Genomic DNA, 23,198 nt, shown 5'->3' on the forward strand with positions numbered 1-23,198 from the left:
ATAGAAAACCCTAAAGATGTCACCAGAAAATACTAGAATTAACCAATGAATATAATAAAGTTGCAGGATATAAAATACACAAAAATCCCTTGTATTCCTATGTACTAACATGAAAAATCAGGAGAAATTAATGAAACAAGCCCATTCACCACTATAACAAAAAGAATAAAATACTTAGGAATAGATCTGCCTAAAGAGACAAAAGACCTGTATGCAGAAAACTATTAATCGAAGATGACACAAACAGATGGAGAGATACAATGTGAAAATGATTATATTACCCTAAGTAATCTACAGATTCCATGTAATCCCTATCAAACTACCAATATATTTTTCACAAAACCAGAACAAACAATTTCACAATTTGCATGGAAGCACAAAAGACCCCAAATAGCCAAAGCAATATTGAAAAAGAAAAACAGCTGGAGGAATCAACCTTCCTGACTTCAGACTATACTACAAACCTACAGTCATCAAGATAGTATGGTACTGGCACAAAAACAGAAATATAGACCAATGGAACAAGATAGAAAGTCCAGAGATAAACCCATGCACCTATGGGCACCTTGTCTTTGACAAAGGAGGCAAGAATATTCAATGGAGAAAGGATAGTGTCTTTAATAAGTGGTGCTGGGAAAACTGGACAGCTACTTGGAATGAAACTACAATATTTCCTAACACCACACACAAAAATAAACTCAAAATGGATTAAAGACTTAAAAGGTAAGGCAAGAAACTATAAAACTCTTAGAGGAAAACATAGCAAGTACACTCTCGAATATAAATCACAGCAAGATCCTCTGTGATCTACCTCCAAAAGTAATGGAAATAAAAACAAAAATAAACAAATGGGACCTAATTAAACTTAAAAGCTCTTGCACCACAAATAAAACAATAAACAAGATGAAAAGACAACCCTCAGAATAAGAGAAAATAATTTTAAATGAAACAACTGACAAAGGATTAATCTCCAAAGTGTATAAACAGCACATATAGCTCAATACTAGAAAAATGACCAATCAAAAAATGGGCAGAAGATCTAAACAGACACTTCTCCAAAGAAGACATATAGATGGCCAACAAACACATGAAAAGATGTTCAGCATCACTATTATAGAAATTCAAATCAAAACTACAGTAAGTATATCACCTCACACCAGTCAGAGTGGGCATCATCAAAAAATCCACAAACAAATGCTGGAGAGGATGTGGGGAAAAGGGAACTCTCTTGCACTGTTGGTGGGAATGTAAGCTGATACAGCCACTATGGAGAACAGTATGGAGATTCCTTTAAAAACTAGGAATAAAACTATCATGTGACCCAGCAATCCCGCAGTTCAGAAAGACACATGTACCCTCAATGTTTGCAAAAGCAGTATTTACAATAGCTAGGACATGGAAGCAACCTAGATGCCCATCGACAGATGAATCGATAAAGATGTGGTACATATATACAATGGAATATCACTCAGCCTTAAAAAGAAATGAATTTGAGTCAGTTCTAGTGAGGTGGATGAACCTAGAGCCTGTTACACAGAGTGAAGTAAGTCAGAAAGAGAAAAATAAATACAGTATATTCATACATATATATGGAATCTAGAAAAATGGTATTGATAAACCTATTACCAGGGAAGGAATGGAGACATGGACTAGAAAATGGACTTGTGGACACAGTGGGAGAAGGAAAGAGTGGGATGAACAGAGAAAGTAGCCTCGACATATATATACTGCCATGTGTAAACGAGATAGCTGGTGAGAAGTTGCTATATAACACAGGGAACCAACCCTAGTACTCTGTGATTACTTAGAGGAGTGGGGTGGGGGGATGGGAGGGAGAAGAGGGAGGTGATATATGTATAATTATGACTGATTTGCTTTGTTGTACGGCAGAAACCAACACAATATTGTATAACAATTTTCCTCCAAATAAAAAGTAAATTAAAAGATTGGAAATGGGAGCTGTTCTTACTATGCAAATGAAAACACGACTCCTTGATTTATAATTAAATTATATTTAATTTAAATAAAAGAGTAGATATTTCTGCAGAATACCCTCAAAATTGAAGATGCTCAACAGATGACTGCTGAATGAATGAAACTGTGAAAAAATCAAGATAAATTAATGCATTTGAACAACAAAATTTTTCAAAATAAAGAATATATCTGGGCCATCCTAAAAATTAAGTAGGAATGAGATCAAATAGAAAGGGAAAAAATAACTTGATTAATTTACCTTTCATCATATACTTCCTAGAAGAGCACACCTGGATTTCTGTTCCTTTTCAAACCCCAATATCTTATTATTTGTGGTGTTAGTACAAAAGAGGAGGGACCAATTTTCAAAGGACATTCCTATTTAAGAAAAATTAAACTTTGAAGCTTCTCACTTATACAGGTAGGATATAAAATAAACCCTACTGAAAAAATTACATTAAGCAAAGTTCATTTTAAATAACACAAGATATGTGGTATAAAAATCATGGAAGTAACTTGAGATGAATCAGTCCACAGCAAAACATTTTATAGTATTAGCCAACTCATGGGGGGCATTAGCATAGCATGTATAATGACCTAAAGGCTAATCAAATATATGTTATGTACTTATCAGGTTAAAAAAATGACAGTGTCCGACCATATACCACAGCCCAGACAATAGGAACAATTGTTTTATTAACATCGAAGTCCTTAAGTTGAGTCTCAGGGAAAATTCCTTCCTCTTCCCCTACAATGACTTCCATGTACACTTCATCTGCTATTTCAGCACAACCTAAATTTTAGAAATAATTGCTTGCTTATAACCCCAAATATTTACTAAATGGGTAAAAATTTCCAAATAATTATCTTTTAAGATTTCAATTTGGTAAATTTAAAAATTATATTAGGCATTTGGGAGGCTATTGCCACCAGGAGACAATAAATCATCAAAATTCTTATCTTCCTCTTAGAACCTAATCCTATGAAAATGACTTTCAATTTATATAAAACATGTGTGCTTAAAATATACTGGCTGATTTTACAGTCCATTGGGCATTACAAATTTATAAGAAGAACTGTATTCCATAATTCTGGTTGATAATTCTTTGGAACTCAGAAGCATTTCCCATAGAATCAATTATGAGAAAGTGGTCCATGCTATCCTACATATTGTAACTTAAATGCAGTACTGTACATGCAATGAAAAAATTGTCAAAAATACTAGTAACTGAAGAATTAAAAATTAAAGAAATTAAAACTATATATATACATAGTTCACCCCACTCCAGTACTCCTGCCTGGAAAATCCCATGGATGGAGGAGCCTAGTAGGCTGCAGTCCATGGGGTCGCTAAGAGTCAGACACGACTGAGCGACTTCACTTTCACTTTTCACTTTAATGCATTGGAGAAGGAAATGGCAACCCACTCCAGTGTTCTTGCCTGGAGAATCCAAGGGACGGGGGAGCCTGGTGGGCTGCCATCTGTGGGGTCGCACAGAGTCGGACACGACTGAAGTGAATTAGCAGCAGCATATACATAGTTATAATATAAAATGCTGATGCTCAAGGCTATGTGGACACCCATTAAGAGGCAGGATTTTCACAGACCTTACTGAAGACAAAAACATTAAGTTAGACATTTTAAAAATATAGTTAGTATAAAAGAATTTAAACCTAGAGGGTCAATATGTTTATTTTATGTGAAATAATCCACTTAGATTTAATCTGTTAAACAGAAAACTGGCTTGAATTCATGCTTTTCCTTTAATTCACACAGTGGTATTTTCTACTTATTTGAAAAATATGGAAAAAATATGGGAGAAAAGTATCCTTCTCCTAGGTTTCCTTTCTTTCAATTAACCAGAAAGAGACACTAGTCTAAATTTTGCACATCCCCATGGAATTCTGGCATCAGCTAACTTAAGCTTCAGTCTCCCATCTTCCAGTGTGCCCCTTCTTACTGACCAATGAGTAAAAAAGAAGTAAAGAATTTAGAGATCAAGTAGAAATTCTTTTTCTAATAAAGTCCTCTAGACTCATTTGTTTTTTGACATTTTCAGCTGTGGTATATTATTCGTGTTTGGGATTGGAATTCAGTTCCCTATGAATTCTAGAGAAGGAAATTTGAGGAGTGGGAATCATAGTGCAGTATAGGTAAAGCTAAGTATTGTCAAGGTAATGCACTCAAGGGGAGGCTTTTGCTCTACTACTACTACTACTACTACTACTACTACTACTACTACTACTGAGTTGCTTCAGTTTTGTCCAACTCTGTGAGACCCCATGGACTGCAGCCTACCAGGCTTCTCCGTCTATGGGATTCTCCAGGCAAGAACAATGGAGTGGGTTGCCATTTCCTTCTCCAATGCATCAAAGTGGAAAGTGAAAGTGAAGTTGCTCAGTTGTGTCCGACTCTTAGCGATCCCATGGACTGCAGCCTACCAAGTAGTTTTTGTTTCAGCATGGCAAGAAGACAGAAAAAGCCTTAGGAAAGGGCTGCATTCCTATACTGAGGTGAGGAGAAAGTAGGAAGAAAGAAAAATGTCTTTATAAGGAAATGTGGACTATGGTAGGAAAGGGAATGTCAGGAGCTTTTTTCACCCTGTGTGGTACTCAGCTCCAAGAAACCTTAAGCAGCAACTACTTGGAGATAATCAACAGAATAATAAGTAAAAATCCTGGTGGCTTGACTTGGAAGACTACTTACTCAGCCAATGCCTCAGTAGCAGAAGGAAACAACCAGTTAGCCCTTCCACTGCTAAACTCAGAAAGCGGTCAGCAGTGCTCACTGCCATGTGCAAAGAACACTGGCAGCAGAGTTAGGCAGACATGAATTTAAATCCTACGTTCCTCATTTAATATTAGTTGACTGTAGGCAATTGCTTAACTTCCTTGAGCATCTTCTGGTTCCATTAAACAGGGATAATACCACCTACCTCAGAAATAAGTTATAAGAATTAAATGAGATAATATATGCAACATATGCAATACACACAAAGTAGATTCTCAGTAATTACCTACGTATTTGTGAGCTCTAGTAAAGTCAGGAACCATATGTTGCTGATCTCTGTATCCCAAGTATCTGAGACACAATATGTTTGCTCACTTGAACAATACACATATGCGTGAATAGTCAAAAGGACCCTTCCCTCTTAATTATAGCAAAGGGTCAGACTTATTTTATTGATATTTGCTACTATGTAGTGCTTAAATCTGAGATTGGTTTTTTTAGAAAAGAATGCATGATGTCTATGGATGAGTCACTACAGTGCCATTTTTTTCTTACTGATATCATCTTCTTCTTGAGAAGAATCTTTAACTGCCATGTAAACCATCTTCTCCCGCTGCATTCGGCTCTGGTCAAGCACTCCAGCTACAGAATGTCCATTGGTGTACTCACTCTCTGTGACAATTTCTGTTCCACCTTAAAAGTTAAAACATGTATCAAAATCAGTAAGCATCATGGAATAATTTCCTCCCAGGTGGCTCTAGTGGTAAAGAATCTGCCTGCCAATGTAGGAGACCCAGGTTCGATCCCTGGATTTGGAAGATCCCCTAGAGAAGGCAATGGCAACCTACTCAAGTATTCTTGCCTAGAAAATCCCACGGACAGAGGAGCCTGGTGGGCTATAGTCCCTGGGGTCACAAAGAGTCAGACATGACTGAGCACACTTTATATTATAATAAGAAAGATATATTATTTTCCTTTAGAAAAATACTCCCCCCTATATATTCTAACTGTCAAGAAAATTATTATATAAATTTCACTTTAAATTATCAGTCATTACTAAGAAATAACAACATATGTGCAAAGCACTTTGTCTTTCACATGTATTTATCCATTTAATCCTCGCAATAGTATTATTATAAGGTAGTTACTACCATTATGACCATTTTATGGATGGGGAAACTGACATAGAAGCAGGTTAAGTAATTCACCAAAGGTCACTTAAATGGTAGAACTAGGATTAAAATCCAAGCAGCCTGCCTCTAGACTACTCTTAAATACTCACAATTTCCTATTCTAAACCAAACTCCCTCCACTCATGTTTTGAAATCTCAACTGGAATCTTCTACATGTTTGAAAGAATCTAAGAATGATTTGTTCTGTACCATATTTATAGACAATTATATATATATATTACATATATATATATATTACATATATATATTACATATATATATATTACATATATATATATATATAATTTTAAAATATTCCACCCCCAAAGAAACCTATTAAAAAGTTGCACGTTGAAGGCAGTATTAGAATAGTTTCCAGAAAAGAAAAGTTCTAATTCCTAACCATTATAGCAATAAATTTAGTATTTATACCTATTTCAACATCATCTTCAGCCTCGGCCTTAAATATATACACTTTTATTACTTCTGAACCAAATCCATCTTCTTTAACATCTTCTTGTGAACCATCACTGCTGATTTTTAATGGTGTGTTCCCCATATGCTCTAATTTTTCCCCAACATCATCTACTGTAAAATATAAAGAGGAAACTATTTCAGCCAAAAAGTACCAGTGACATTTAGTGGGTGTTAAGCATTAATATTAGTGCAATGTGAAATAATGTGTTAACAACTTACCCACTGTATTCAATTAATAACCTATTATGCAACCATTAAAAGTGGTATAGTTTATGAAAAAAGAATTCAAGACAGATACACTACATGATCATAATCATATAAAAATCTAGTCACAGATTTCAATTTATATATATGTAATACTCTTGTATTTCAGCTTTAATTAAAATGATTTGTGAAAAAATTAAATAATCTTCCATCATGTTCAACATTTTAAGCTAAATCCTAACAGCAAAATTAATACCAAAAATTAGAACATAAAATATATAGTACTCATAAAATAAGCTGACATAAACAAGTTTCCAAATTAAGTAGCAGCATGTCTAAACCAATTAGCATATGAAATCTAGTATCTAAAAAAGAGAAAACACCTGAATTATCTTATAAAAAGGGCTTTTTAGAAATCATAAAAATAAAACCTTAGTAAATACTTTTAACTCCTGTTGAGTCAATGGAAGACAACTTCAAATCAGAAACTGTGCATTCTTCTATACTTAACCATTGTATGCTTTGCTTCAAAATCATGATAAAATCAACAATAATTACTTACACTTAAAGTATACTTAAAATTTTTGATTTTTTAAGAATAGTGTTTAGTTTCAAGTAAATATTGTGCACAAACAATGCAATGAATATACTATATTTACAGAGTTTGTTCTTTGGACATAAATATTAAACAATACATTCCCCAAAATATTAACGTCATATGCCTACCATTTTTTCATTTCAATGTTTGTTCTGTCCCTATAAAAACTGAAATGTAATCTAAGTTGATAATCTGCTCCTCCCTATTATATGTATCATAGTATCACATACGAAATAAAAAATCATGAAGTCCTGACTACATCTAAACAATTCCAGAACTACTGAAAACAGTGACATTTAAAAGTTTTTAACTCAGTACTCTTAAAAATATGTATTTCAGTTAAGATCTATATGGGTCAAAGTCTAGCCTTTACCTCAGTTTCAAACTCGATATGCGCAAATTCAAAACTATTCTTTTGGTCTTTCACAATGGTGAAAAACAACACATTTCAGAAATTCTTCCTACAATGTAAAGCTACTTTAACTTTGTGACTAAATATAAATGATTCCATAATATTTAAGAGTTCAGATAGTTTACTGTCTATGAAAGAGAGCACCTAAATTATCAAAATAAATAGAAAAAAAATTTTTCATTTCATCATAGACCCTAATTCTATTACCACTTTTTTGGTAAACATTTTTTTTTTTTTGACAATGGGGCAGGTTAAAATGAAAGAAAAAAGATGAAGAATCTGATATTGGTTTAACAATCTCTCTTTTAAAATACGTTGAATAAAACAATGAGATCTTTAAAAAAAATTACAAGAGTCAAGTAATAAGTCTTCAGAAAAAAAAGTACTTTCTCATTCTTAGAAATAAAAACATAGAATATTAAAAATTTTAAAAGTGTCCAAAATATGAATTTCTTAGGTTGGAATAATTTACAGTAAATTAATGAAAAAAATAGTCTCATGTGATAAATACTATTTTATACACTTTAGTGGTTTAAAGTGACCACAGTTCCTCCTACAATCAACTGAATTAAAACTGTAATTCACAAAATTAAAGCTCATGAAATGAAATAAGACATTTGTCTGGTCACTTCTCAATAGATCTGTACCATAATTTCACTTTAAATATTGAAATTACTGTTGCTATTCTGATTCCATTCATACCTTTCCTTAATGTCCACAGTTTAATGTGTACCTTATTTTCTACTTAGATTCCTCAGAATGAACAATTTTGAAATGTACTGAGTAAACTTGTTCTGTATTTTATGTTCATAGAAGATGATAAAGTTATTAGATATGTTAGTGTACAGTTTTAGTTTTAGAGATAAACTACCAACTTCAAGATTTATTCTATATTCTTCATTACAGAAAGTACAAAGTTAACAAAGACTTAACAGGCAATCAACAGGCTTTAGAGATAGATTCTAAGTCTTTTCTTAATACAGATAATACTCAAAATACCTAAAATTCAAGCTTAACCTTTTTGTTTGTTATAAGGTTTACAACATTCAAGTCCCACAGTGTTGTTTCTCAGTCTACATGTCATCGCAGCTAGTAATAAGTGGGTAATATTTTACACAACACAGAATTCTACTGGTGCTAAATATAACATTAAAATAGTAAGGTGCATTATTTACCAGTCCCCATAAACTGTGGTATCATTCAACATTCTTCTATAGACCATTGGTACAATTTGATTAAAATTTCATTTTAGTAAAATGTATGATATAATATTCCTTTAAAAAACTAAGTAGGCTTTTTAATGCACCCCTTTCTTGTTACATCTACCAAAAAATTAATATGGTGAATATGATATTATCAGTATAGAGTACAGCTGACTCTTGAACAATGCAGGGCTTAGGGGCACTGAAGCTATACACAGTTGAAAATTATATATACCTTTAGAGTTGGCCCTCCATATCTGTAGTTCTACATTTGCAGACTCAATCAACCTCAAATTATGTAATACTATAGTATATATTTATTGAAAAGAATCCTTGTATTAGTGGACCCACACAGTTCAGACCTGTGTTGTTAAAGGGTCAACTATATACTGATGTACCACAGGAATGGGATAAGGCAATGTATAATGGATCCAGAAGGCAATGGCAACCCACTCCAGTACTCTTGCCTGGAAAATCCCAGACTGAGAAGCCTGGTAGGCTACAGTCCATGGGGTTGCAAAGAGTCGGACACGACTGAGTGACTTCACTTTATTACACAATGATGAAACAAACAAAAATGAATAATAATTAAATTACAAAGATGTTCTACTCCTATGTGTATATATCGAAGAGATCTAAAATCTATGTGCACAAAATCTTGTACATGAATGTTCAGGGCAGCATTATTCACAACAGCACAAAAGTGGAAACAACCCAAACGTCTATTAACCAATGAACTGATAAAATATATATCCATATAATGAAATATATGGATATAATCATCAATATATAGGAATGAAGGACTGACCCATGGTACAACATGGATGATCTTTGAAAGCACTATACTAAGTAAAAGGAGTCACACACAAAAGGCCATATATTATACCATTACATTTACATAAAATGTTGAAAACAACAAATCTATAGAGACAGAAACTGGATTAGTGGTTGCCTGAAGGGTGAGTGGACTAGGGGAGTGACTGCTCAAGGGCATGAGGATTTCTTTTTGGGGTAAGAAAAAATTCTAAAATTGATTATGGTGATACAATTAATTCTGTGAATATATGAAAAATCACTGATGAACATCTCAAATGAGTGAATTGTATGGCATGTGAATATCTCAATAAAGTTGTTATATTAAAAAATGCAAAGGTATTAACTTTTCCCTTTTATCCCTGAAATTGGTGAGGTTTCATGATATCTCCCATAATGACCATACCAATATATTTTTCTTTACACAAAACTATTTTCCTGAAAGAAATAAAAACTGATTTTATAGATAAAAAACAACTTTGAATGCATTATATTGGTTGATTATTTAAAGGACTCTCCTTTCTCCAATGAAGTTTTTCATAAAGGAAATCATCACCCACAAGTGTCTTATGGGTGTTAGGTATTTTTAAAGAAAACACCTGGGACAACTTTAGACAGATACAGTTATCCTATATTAATTTCCAAGTTACTTAGCACAAGTGGAATAGCCTAACTATCTGTTAAGATAAAGAAATTGTGACATTTGGTCTGAAAGTGGAAAAAACTTAAGATGTACCTCAGAGACTGAGAGAAGACAAACTCCCTACCACTAAAACCCAGCTGCTGATGAGATTTCCTTATAGGGATTCAGGAACAAGATAAAAGTCTGTTTTAAGTTCTCAATTTTATCTCTTAGAGTAGTTGAAGATATCTTGGAAAAAAGCCAGAGAACTTTTAAAATTAACATTGAGGCCTCTCAAGACAATTTATTCTTCAACTTCTGAAGATTTAATGGTCAACAAAACCCGAGGTAAAAACATGAATTAAAGATTAAGAGATGAAGAAAAAAAAGGACAGACTAAATCAAACTAGAGTAAAATAAAATAAATGAAAATGGTAAGATAGAGTGATCTGGGTGGTGAGAAAATAAACGATATAAAACATTTCATTTTTGTATATCCTGTTTTCTACAATAAAAATTATTTATGTTTAAAAGGTATTTATTTAAAAATTGTTAGTTTCTTTACTAATGATTAAGAAGGTAATTAATCTCCAGTCTGAATTCCCCTAAAATGACCCCACAGCAGTTCCAGTATTATTTGAGTAACACAATGTTCCTTATAGTTATCAGTCTATTAGACTAGAAGGACAGAAGTCTTTTGCACTTGACACATATGGTAACATAAAGATAAATATTTTAAATTAAAATAGTCTAGAAAGTTAAACTTTTACAGAATCAAATCACAGAAGATATGTTGAGATATGACTATTCACAATACATATAACGTCTAAATTTTAGACCACTTTAATACCAAAGAGTTTAATTTGACAAGTATCCTTTTAAAGGCATACTGAATTTGTTTTGGTACAGAAAGACTTTCGACTTTTGCCACACCGTTTTAGAAAACCATAATCACAGTTTTGCTTTTTAAAAAAAAAAATGTCAGGTTAAGATGTAAATATGGAGCTGCTTTAGTAATCCACATCAATTGAAAAAGAATAATAACATTTGCACAGTCTTTTAGTGGCTTAAATTATTCGCTTCAAAACAATATAAATATTCACTTTGAAGTGCTTATAGAGGAAAAAAGTTAACACATCAGACTTCAGAATCATATTTACAAATTAAATATAATTTGCTTTTAGTTTTAAATTCACTGATACACATACATAACATACAATCATTTTATATATACATACACATATTCTACCTGTTAATTCACTTCTCAATCAACCATTTTTTATTTAAAAAAAGAAAAGAACAAAAATCCTCCCTTGAAAAGTGAAATCGTCATCTAATCTTTACTCCTTCTAGCATGATGCTTTCAAATTTTATAAGGAATAGATCCACTTCTTCCTCAAGCTCCACCAATAACTTATCATAAGATTTCTATTATTGCTGCTATTCAGGCAAACCTACCACTTGAAATGAGAACAAGATACTTCTATCTTCTTCATTCAGGTAGAATGTCTTAAGAACATCATAAAGTCAGGCTGATATAAATTTGTTTTAAGTATTTTGCATAGACTATACACACACATAAACAGACAACAGAAAATAAACACAGGCAGAACTGTAGAATACAATCTGAGTTGATTATTTACTTTTCAAGTATTTAATTAGAAAAACTAATTACACATTTCTTAACATGTTATGCTTAAATTCCTAAGCAAAACTGAAATGCCAACTCCACTATCTGTCAAATTAAAGAGAAAGTGGTGGTTGCATACAATTACCCATTTTTAAATACATATATTTACCATTAAAATTTTGTGTCATTTAATGTTCTTTTTGAACCTTCCAAATTCATACTTTTATTCTAAGATATTAATAAATTGCATTAATTTACTCCATTGTGGGTATGAATTTTCAGAGTAATTTAAAAACATGAGCAAATTCAAAAACCATCTGAACAACACAGCTTTGAAAAAAATTATTTTTCAAAAAGATTACCCCCATGACTTTTATTGAACACATCTCCCATCCCAGAAAACCTGTTCATGTTATACATAAATAAATTTCTACCAAGTAATTATGGAACTTAAATGTCACTTACAAGATATCATTAAGTAGTCTTCAGAAGTGCTCTTGACATCATCATCATCATCATCTTCAGTTTTAATAGTAACTGTAGAACCAGGAACACCACCAGCTGCTTGAATCACAGTTTCTGTATCTGAATTAGTTACAAGAACCTCCTCTGAAACCATTGTGGGAGAGTCAACTCCTGAAACACAATCTTGGACCACATGTTCCAAGTGTCCATCAGGACCAGTAACAAGATCAGCCACAAAAACCTGCTCAGGTACTCTAACAGTTTCTGTAATTAGCTCAGACGTCAAGATGTGATCACCATCATCTTCCTCTAAGTCCTCTTCAATAGCAACATCAGCCTCAAGTACAGCTTCAGGAACAATTACACCTTCTGTTACTACATCAGTCTCAGTGATGATATCAGGCCCATGGACAACTTCAGCTGCAAGGCCATGATCAAGAGTTATCCCACCATCTGTGACAACATCAGAAACTAATACAGCTTCAGGAACTGAAACAACAATATGGTCTCCATCGATATGCGCAGTACCAGTCATTCCAGCAACTACAATACAAATTATCCAAAGAAAGTAATCTTATTAATTAAAAGTATTTATATATCAGATGACATAAAATAGTTTTTAAATTAGAAACAGTCCTCGGAAAATTAGTATTTTAAAGAACCACTGATAATTAACTGCCGTAAAAACCCCCACCAACCAGGAACTGAGGGGGAAGTGAAAGAAAATAATGTTAGTAAAATCTAAGTTAAAACCTTAAAAATAATATACTTTATTTTGAAGTAAAACAAAAAAGCCACAGTGAGATACTGAACAGCTAAAAAAAAAGAAATAACACCACAGGTTGGTGAGGATGCAGAGAAACTGAATCTCTCATATGTAATGGTAGCAGCCACTCGAAAATCATTTGGCACTTTCTTACAAAAAACATGTGTACTTACCAATACAACCTAACAATTGCACTCTGCAGCATTTCTCCCATAGTTACTAAAATATGTTTACACACAAAAAAAAAACATGAATATCCATAACAACGCATAGTAGATATTATTTCTAGTAGCAAAAGAAAAATACAACTCAAATGTTTACAGCATGCAAATGATTGGTTAAGCCATCTTTGGCACATCCTCACTATGGAATACTACTCATCAATAAAAAAGGGACAAACTATTGATACATTAACAACCTGAATCAGCTGCCAGAAAATTGTGCTGAGTGAAAAAATTCAATTACAACATACAATATACTGCATAATGTATAAATGGAGTCATTTATATAACATTCTCAAAATTCTAAAAGCATAGAGATGGAGTATAGATAACAGTTGCCAAGGATGGGGGTGTATGTGAATATTTTGGTATAGCACATACACGGTGATGGACATCATAAATACATGCTCACTGTGTATCTTCACTGTGGTGGTGTCTATACAAATCTATGCTATGCTATGCTAAGTCACTTCAGTCGTGTCCGACTCTGTCTGACCCCATAGACGGTAGCCCACCAGGCTGCCCCGTCCCTGGGATTCTCCAGGCAAGAACACTGGAGTGGATTGCCATTTCCTTCTCCAATGCATGAAAGTGAAAAGTGAAAGTGAAGTCGCTCAGTCGGGTCCGACTCTTAGCGACCCCATGGACTGTAGCCTACAAGGCTCCTCCATCCATGGGATTTTCCAGGCAAGAGTACTGGAGTGGGGTGCCATTGCCTTCTTCAATACAAATTTATATATGGAACAAAATTGCACAGACCCATATACACTCACACACACACAAGTGGTGAAAACTGAATGAGGTCTGTAGTCTAGATTAACAGTAATGCACCAATGTTAATTTCCCGTTTTTAATATTTGTACTAAGATGTCACCATTGCAGAAACATATGAGTAAAGCGTTTATAGGACCCTATACACTAGTTTTTCTATTTCCTGTGAGTTGAGCATTTCAAAAAGTTAAACTAAAAAGGACACAAAACCATGAAAGGTTGCTAATACGTTAAATTGAGTTAATAAAATATGACAGCTTAATACATTAGACAATACGTATTATAAACATGAAAGTCTCTGAACTTCTTATAAAGAAGTTCAGAGACTTAAAAATAAAGAAGTTCAGAGACTTCTTTATTTTAAAAATGGAAAGCATCTTTTAACATCTGATTTGGGGAGAAGAAAACTCATTTTAGATAAATATTTGGTTTATTTTAAAAAAAACACACAAATAGACTCTGAATTGTATTAAATTCTAAACTAGTAAATTGTAGGAATAAAGCTTTAAATAACATTTATCTTGAGCAGCATGGTAAACGCCAACTCCTACCCTCTTGTAAATATTATAAGAGTGTAAAATTCCTTCACAAGTAATTCTGTTACATTCTGCCTCTGAAGTGATGCAGTAAACAAATTAATAGTTTATGGACCAAGTTATAAGAAAATTACCTACAAGAATCCAGTACAAAGCCTTTTCTACATAATGATCACTTTCTATACAGTAATAATCTAAAAGAGTGCAATTTGTTACATGGTTCACTACTATTAACCAATTCATTATGGAAGATTGCTGGTAAATTAGGATGGAGACCAGTGAACACATTAAAAAATAAGGTGAAAAGGCAAAGTTACTTTTCAACCCTTCTGAAGTTTTCTCACTATTCTCAAATTCTCACCGAAACCACATTACCCAAAAGGACACAGCCTCAACCTTGAAAATTAGTAGACAAAGGGAGTGTGTATAGAATAAGAACTTTCTACTCACTTTTTACTCCACTGGTCATTTTTGTAGACAGGGAGACGGTGAGGGTTCAAATTTAGTATTCAACCAGACTGAAAATGTGTTTTTTAGCAAGGAAAAATTAAATGCTAAGCCTATAAAATTCACAGTATTGAAATTCTATGTATATGAATGACAACATTAATACTGTATAAAATTTTTTCATAAATTAGACTTAAAGTGCGGGAAATTCCATTTATTTAAGAACACAGCTAGAAAATAGTTTGTTTCCTAAAGGTAGACATTAAAGAAGGATGGAAGGACAGAATAATGCTAGTGCTGGCTTGGGTTCAGATTAACCTGTTTGGGAGGATTCTAATAAGATGGAATAAGTGCTTTTCAGTTTACCTAGTTTTTACTCTAGCAGGAACTTACATGTTAAAATAAATCAGATATAAACCAAAAAAATCCAAACATGCTTGTTTACCCTGAACTAAATAATTTAAGAATCTTAGACCAAGAATTGATGAGTTCCCACAGGGTACTGGCAGAAATTCAGACCATGATCCAAAATGCTTTTCATTAAATTCTGCTCTTTCCTCTTATCAACTCATTTGAAATTCCACTGAATTGCTAGACAAAGTTATTTATTTTAGCTACACATTAGCTATATTTATTATTGAATATTATGCACCAAGTAACTCAGTATTTTACATATAATATCTCATTTAAGCCTCAGAACTATGAAATAAGGGGAGTGTTATTATCTCCACTTTAAACACAAACAAACTACAGTTTAGAGAGATTAAATAAGCTTGCCCAAGGTTCAAGCTGGGAACTGAATGCATTTTTTTTTTACTCTAGACTGGCTTTTTTAACTTGCCTAAATGAGGAAAACAGAATTTACTTACTCTAGAGACTGATTTTTAAGAAATTTATAGGGCTAATCAAGTGAGTCACTACTAAAGGAATAGATTGAAAGAGAAAGAATAAAAAGACCTACCATATAGTGACTTATTTAAAATTCAAGGCATTTAGTAAGCAGCATTAAAAGGCATTAAAATTTTATCTCGCTAGGTAGCAAACTATAAACAATATGAAAAAAAAATCTTTTAAAAGTGTGAAATCAATTAGATGACTTGATAACAGTTAAGAAACAAGTCATTATTCCAAGCATTTCCCTTCTTACTAAAGTTGCTTAAATTAAATGTGAATAGCTGAATTTCACCAGAAAGCATAATATTTGGTATTTTGGGGGTTTGTCTTGGGCCACCACATACCACTATTTTGCTACTAAGTCTCAAAGCAATATGGGCTTCCTAGGTGGCTCGGTAGTAATGAATCCACATTTGATCCCTGTGTCGGGAAGATTCCCTCAAGAAGGCAAGGGCAACCTACTCCAGTATTCTTGCTTGGTAAGTCCCATGGACAGAGGAGCCTGGTGGTCTACAGTCCATGAGGTCACAGAGTTGGACACAACTAAGCAACTGAATACACATGCACACGCACGCTCAAAGCAGTATGGACTTTTTTTAGCAATAAAATCTTAAACAATTAGATTCAACAGCACAGATTCCAAGGACAACTATTATACTGAGACATGCACAAGTTATCACATAAAGCATACTATTGTAAAATTTAAAGTATCCTTGAAAAGAAACTGGTCCAATAAATTTCTGAATTAAATTAATAGTTCAGACTCAATATAGTAGCCATTTCATACCAACCAAAAACAGAGAATTTAGAGATTCTATACCACATAGTGTGTTTACTTAGCTAGCTCTATCTATGTATGCTACACTCATGTTTCACAAGTATCATTAATTTCTGGGTTTGTAGATATCTAAGTTTTTAAGCTAGCAAAAATTTAAAGAGAATGTATCTAATTTCTAATCAAATTTTAGAATTTGGAAACCTTAGTATTAGATATAAGGGATTAATTAAGCCTCAAGACAGCGAGGAGGAAAAATGCAAAGAAAGCTAAGAGGAACACCAAGTAAAAATTCACCAGCACCAGACATTTTTCCAATCTTTGAAAGGAATCAAGCTTTGCTTGCTAATGGGCAACTTCTTCAGGAGTGCGGATGGGAGGGATTTCTGGGACTGTATCAGATGCCATAGGGTAAGTAATATTTTGTATAAAATGGACAAAATACTGTATTTCTTCCATAAAAAATCTTATTTTGCATCATTTATTTTCAGATTCCAGATATAAAAGATGTCATATAATATTTCTCCTTCTCTGTCTGACTTCAGTCACAGAGACTCACACACTTAAGAGAATGAACTTATGGCTGCTGAGGGGGGAAGGATGGGGGCAAGGCATAGTTGAGGAGTTTGGAATGGACATATACACACTGCTGCATTTAAAATGGATAACCAACAAGGACCTACTGTAAAGCACATGGAACTCTGCTCACTTGGCAGCATGGATGGGAGGGGAGTTTGGGGGAGAATGGAAACATGTATATGTATGGCTGATTCTCTTTGCTGTTCCCCTGAAACTATCACAACATTGTTAATTGGCTATACCCCAAAGGAAAAAGTTTAAAAAATACCTTATTTTTAAAAGGTAAAAAGTTAAGATTATACTTAATATATACTTAAAATATATATACATATACTGAAATATATATTTCAGTATATAAAATAATATATACTGAAAATTATTATAAACTTATTATACTGAATTTCAAGTGTTCCATAATTTGAAAAACTTATCTCTTGCAAGGTATTCACAAAATTCTTTTTAAAATCTCTTACACCTCAGTCTTTTGCCTTCTTCTAGAGTTTATTCACATACTTTTTCCACCTAAAATCACTTCTAGGTCATCTATAATCAAAAAACTCACTTCTGACTCTTTAAGCAGAGTAAATCCATGATTCCTTTTTGTGTCATCAATTAACTACAACTCCTACCATATTAAATTTGGAGAGGACATTTAATGTTATCTAGCCCAACCCACTCATAAAAGTGAATTAAGTAATTTGCCTAAGTTTACATAGATAATTAATAAGACTGCCAAGACTAGAATCTAGTTCTGAGTCTCATTACAGTGGGCTTTACAACATGAGACAAAATAACATATTCAACCATATTATCTAAAAATAGTATAGCCTTTTCTTAATTGAGCAAAGTATCCTCTTTGTAGTCTCCCATTTCTAATTGTATCTTTAACATTCCACAATATCTCATGCTTCTGTTTACATTTTATCCCAATTTACCATTTGTCTCTTCTACACTCACTTTGATCTTTTGTGTAAGTCTTACCACTCTATCACTGCCACTTATACTTCAGATACCTCTCTCTTCTATCATTCAGACTGACCTTGCCCAAATTCAGATTATTTGCTGTTAAGGGTGTCTTATCATTTTCATCAAAATGACTACTGTTAAGAGGCCACTGAAAAATCTCGTCACAAAAATAGGGATTTTTTTTTTTTCAAGAAAAGAAAAAGGTAATGCTATCAGTGAGAACTTTCTAAGTATATGGCATCAGAATACAATTAATCATCTAGTGCAAGATATTCCTCTATCACTATATAAGCATCTAACTTCTTTGAAATGATGAAAGTACTTCCATTTCCAGCTTTATTAACAATGCAACTTAAAATGTATTTTATATTTTAACATTTTCTAACATGAGAACTACTGTAAGTATTTATATAAACTGTTTTTCATTTCCAATGATGTATTACCACTATATTCCAAGTTTGCTTACTTCAATCTACCCACAAAATTATAAGAATGATTTTAACTAGACTATTGACACATAGATTTACTTAAATAAGCCCTACAAATGTATTTTCCTGGCAAAGGAACAAGTTTTCATTGTAATTCTCCCCTTCCCCAATAGAGTTTTGATATTTAGTTACAAATAAAAAATACAACAAAGAAAATGCTTTACCAAAATCCTGCATAATCATGGTATGGGCCATTCTAGAGTCTGATGTGTGCAATCCAAGACTTCCACCACCTGGATCCATACTTAGTAAAGTTCATTCACAAATCTCTGTAAAAGAAGTGTTTTTTTAAAATAGTTTAAATGCATTTAGGTCAAAGTCAATTGTTTTGAGAAAAATGCAATTGAAAATGTGCCTCTCAACCAGGTGTGCAAATCTCATTACAAAGGAAAACAAAGCAAACAAACAAAAGAAACCTTGTTTTATGCTTTATGTGACAACCATAAATAAAAGAAGGGTCAGTGGAAGTAAACCAAAGATAATGGAGAAGAAGCACAAAGGGTGATGAGCCACAGGGAAGTGATAGACGCAAGCAAAAGAACAAAATTGTAGTATTGAGGTTCCAGTTAAAATATAGGTTATTAAAAAGGAAGAAAAAGAACAAGATGACAACAGACAGTAGTTGGGGTATTTATACATTACTAGAGGACTCAGGTGTCTAGTATTAGTGCATTTCATCCAGTGGCTCTCATCCATTTCTTCCAGACCCAGCTCAGCCCTGCAGCGTAGCTCTGCAGATAAACTTGTGTTTCACCTCTGGCTCCCGGGGTTCTACTTATAATGAAAAATGTTCTATCCCAGTTTCCCTGGAGTTCTTTGAGCCAGTAAGGACTTCTTGCCTTACTCTACTACAATCTCTTGGCTCACAGTTTTGAGGACTCATGAAACATGACTGCTTCCTAAATGTAGTAGAGATAAGATCAATCACATACAAACATTTAGCAAATTGTTTCTTTCAGAATAGCTTTTACTTGTCAATTTTTTCATTAATAATTAATAAAGCTATACTAGCCTCATGCTAGTTTTGGAAGCAAGGGCTCAACCTATTTCATTTCAAATGATTTATACTATATTTAAGATCAACAGATAGTATGGAACCTAAAATTAGATTCTGTTACTTAATGTTATTTCTTAAAACTATATGTATACTTTACTCTCAGATACAAGCTTCTAAGCAAATCAACCAAAAAATCTGTAAATTTTATAGAACATTTCCTCATTTTTAGTTAGAAATGTTTAATAGATTTGGCTTAATCTATTCTTAAGTACAGGAGATCACTAAGATTTTTTTTTCCCCTTGCCTCAAAGTTCTATAGGTGTACAGAAGGCAGGAAAGTCTCACAGAGTAATCTTTATCAACATTTGAGTCATGTATCTCAAAATCCTACAGCAGTAGGTGACATCTCTGTATATTACAATGATTCAAACAAAATTACTTTATGTGTGAGCACATTCTGAGCTGTATTTCTGTTATCTTTTTTAAACACCACATTGTTTTCTGCCTTCAAAATGAAGTCAAGAGAGTTCACAAACTACCTGGGTCTTCAGAGAGAGAAATTAAAATGCCATAATTACTTATTTCCAACATTTAAAACAGTGTACTATTTTAAATTTAATTAGAATAAATGCTTTATCACATAACCAACAGAACAATTACAAATGCCTTTAAAATGTTTTAAACAGTTAATTTTGCTTAATTATTAAATAAAACATGAAGTAATTTGTTAATCACCTTAATATGAGTATCCTGAAGAAACTGTAGATTTTCTTACATATTGTAAAATAAAATCTGCAGCATTTTGTTTTTGTTATTTTTCCTTCTGAACTACGTTATTTTCTTTGGAAGAACGTTCTTTTTACCTATTGTAAAAATACATTCACAATTAGATACCTTAAAACATTTTAAACTGAATCTCTGACACAACTTGAGAATTTTTCTTTACACTTTAATGTACAGGGTGAGATTGGGAAGGATTCATATGCTCAAAACCGTTAACCTAAAAAGCAACCAAAGGGATTCCAACAGAAATAACTACCTACAACGTTACTTCACTTAGAATCCAACCATCTGATTAAGCCAAAATCTTTCCTAAAGCATATTTTAAAAATCACTAGCAACATTTTATTTTGGAAAGTAAAAGAGAACCAACCAAGGGCAAGCTTTATTCTTGCCAAATCCATAGGAAAAAAATCTGCACTAGTGTTCAATGAAGTGTAAAAATTTTAACACAGTGCAACTCTTACAGGAATTATCACACTTTAAGAATATCAAATAAACTGGACCACCTTTTTCCCCATATAGAAAGTTTCAATAAGATCAATAACGAATGGGGTATGAGAACAGCAGTGTGTTAGGATTCAGTAGCCAGGCTTCTCAGTATTCTGAAGAGCATATTTCACATCCTTATTGAATGGAGGTAACCACCAAATACTCTTCAAGAAAACATCTTTCCCTTAGTTTATGTGGAGCAGAAATCACAGAACAAAAATCAAAGCAAAACAAAAAACAAACACCCCCCCCCCACCACCAAGCACACATTTTACTCTCATTCGTCTTCTCTGAACAGATTATTCAGGGCCTAGCTTCTAGATGATGTAAATAGGGTGAGGGACAGGAGAAAAATCCTAAGGCGGCAGAACAAGAGAATGTGAAAGTAGTATAAGCAGAGATAGGAGACAAAGGAGCCCTGGCAAGTAGCAGTATTGCAGCTTTGGACGCAACCCTCTTCCCGCATCAGTCTCCCTTTCCCACGACCACGCCAAGTTTCAATCATTCTGAGCAGAACGTACACACGTGCCCTCCCATACATTACCCATCTCCCTGGATCTTCAACCAAATGAGAACCTTCGCAGTGGAAAGGCAGAAAGCGAAGAGACAAGAATACCCTTTCCCCTCCTCCCTCACTTGGTGCAGCAGTCGCCACCGATACTACCCACGCCGTGCTGCCCAACCCCTCACCATCCTGCTCCCTTTGCCCCGCTACACGGGAGACGGCGGCAGGGAACCAAAATGGTGGTGTTTTAGCAAAGGCGACAGTTGCCGCACACGGCCCCCACCCCCACCGCAGGCTCTGACGGCTCCCTAGCCCCTAAAATGCCCGATTCGGTGCCACCCTCTCGCAAACGCCGTTATCCCTCGCGCTTTCCAAGGTTACCAACCGCTGCTGGCGGGGACGGGGGCGGGAGCGAGATGGGGGAAGTGCAACTGAGAGGAATGGGGGGGGGGGGGGTAGTGTCGCCGAGAGAAAATGCCAGGGGGCCGCCGCATTCTTCACCGTTTTGTTTTCCGCCATTTTCCCGTCACCCTAAACCACCGACGGCCTCCACGACGGCTCTAGCCCCCGCGGGCTGTGGCCTCGGGGAAAAACAGGGCAGCTGAAGGAGAAGTAATTCTCTCAATTCCCCCAGCCACCCGCTGCTGAGGAGAAACACTGTCTACCCGAGGGGAGGGAACGCTTAGGGACTAGACGCCACTTCCATTGTTCCCGTCGCCCTACACTACGCGCTGGGTGCGAGCCTCTCCTCAACCGAGCGACACTGAGAGCAGCCGACCCAAGTGCCTGTACTCTCTCCTCAGGAGTCTCCTTACCTGCCGCCGCCGCCGCCAGTTGGATTCTGACCGCGCTCCGGATTTCTGCGGGGGGCGGCAGCTGTGGATCAGCCAGCTCCTCACATTCGGGTTTCCGAGGTTCCGCAGCTCGAGCCAATCACAAGCTACTCTGCGTCTGGGAGGCGCGCCGCCTAGTCCTGTTTTATACCGCGCCTGACTTGCTGAGGTTGCATTACGTCACGCTCCCCTTGCTGCAGGGTAGGGGGCCGCGGGGGGGAGCGCGCACGCGCGCGCGATCGATCGAGAAGCCCGCGCTGGGTTTCTGCTCGGAGACCCCGCGGATTTGCGAGTCGAGGCTGTAGCGCCGGGCGAGTCTCAGTGCGCAAGCCTGGATCTTGGCGCGACCCTGAGGTGTTTCCGTGGGGAGATGTTTTGTTTTCCAGGGTTTCTAAAGGAGAGGGAGAGGGAGAGGTGGGGAAATCAATATGCGAATGGCCATCCACTGAACCTCTCGTAGATGTTGAATAAGGTTTAAAAAAAAACAGTCCTACCCTCGAGGATTTGACCAGTTAGGTTGACCTGAGTGATAAGAAGTATGTTTCCCCGAAATGAAACCCTTATGTATTTTGCAGTTTCCCTCCTTCATTCTTTTTATATTTCCTCGTGAAGTCGCTCAGTCGTGTCAGACTCTTTGTGACCCCATGGACTGTAGCCCACCAGGCTCTTCCATCCATGGAATTTTCTAGGCAAGAGTACTGGAGTGGGTTGCCATTTCCTTCTCTTATGTTTCCTAGTGGTAGACAATTCGATCTAGAAAGTAAAGGGAAAAAAAGCATAGAAAGGAAGGGTAAACAAGGGACCAAAATGAAGTGAATACTAAATATCTCTTGATTGTGTCACTTTCA

At 34.9% G+C, this 23,198-nt stretch overlaps 1 protein-coding gene across 6 annotated transcripts in view; it reads right to left on the reverse strand.

Annotated features, from left to right (window-relative positions):
- Nucleotides 1-22,665, reverse strand: part of ZNF711 (zinc finger protein 711) — a 28,567-nt gene extending 5,902 nt beyond the window's left edge. Inside the window, exons 1-7 of one of the 6 annotated variants that reach the window (XM_061409556.1) lie at nucleotides 22,333-22,664; nucleotides 20,476-20,603; nucleotides 19,386-19,642; nucleotides 18,908-19,012; nucleotides 12,301-12,843; nucleotides 6,310-6,465; nucleotides 5,261-5,398 (exon numbers count right to left, since the gene is read on the reverse strand). In XM_061409556.1, coding sequence (XP_061265540.1) covers nucleotides 5,261-5,398; nucleotides 6,310-6,465; nucleotides 12,301-12,843; nucleotides 18,908-18,986 — 916 coding nt within the window. In that variant the 5' untranslated portion in view covers nucleotides 18,987-19,012; nucleotides 19,386-19,642; nucleotides 20,476-20,603; nucleotides 22,333-22,664. Of the gene's footprint in view, nucleotides 1-2,632; nucleotides 2,768-5,260; nucleotides 5,399-6,309; nucleotides 6,466-12,300; nucleotides 12,844-18,907; nucleotides 20,604-21,556 lie in introns of all 6 variants that reach the window. The other 5 variants (XM_061409560.1, XM_061409555.1, XM_061409558.1 and 2 more) reach the window with 5 other exon arrangements.
- Between the last annotated feature and the right edge of the window lie 533 nt (nucleotides 22,666-23,198).

Source organism: Bos javanicus, chromosome X (assembly GCF_032452875.1).
Source record: "Bos javanicus breed banteng chromosome X, ARS-OSU_banteng_1.0, whole genome shotgun sequence".
Classification (NCBI taxonomy): domain Eukaryota; kingdom Metazoa; phylum Chordata; class Mammalia; order Artiodactyla; family Bovidae; genus Bos; species Bos javanicus.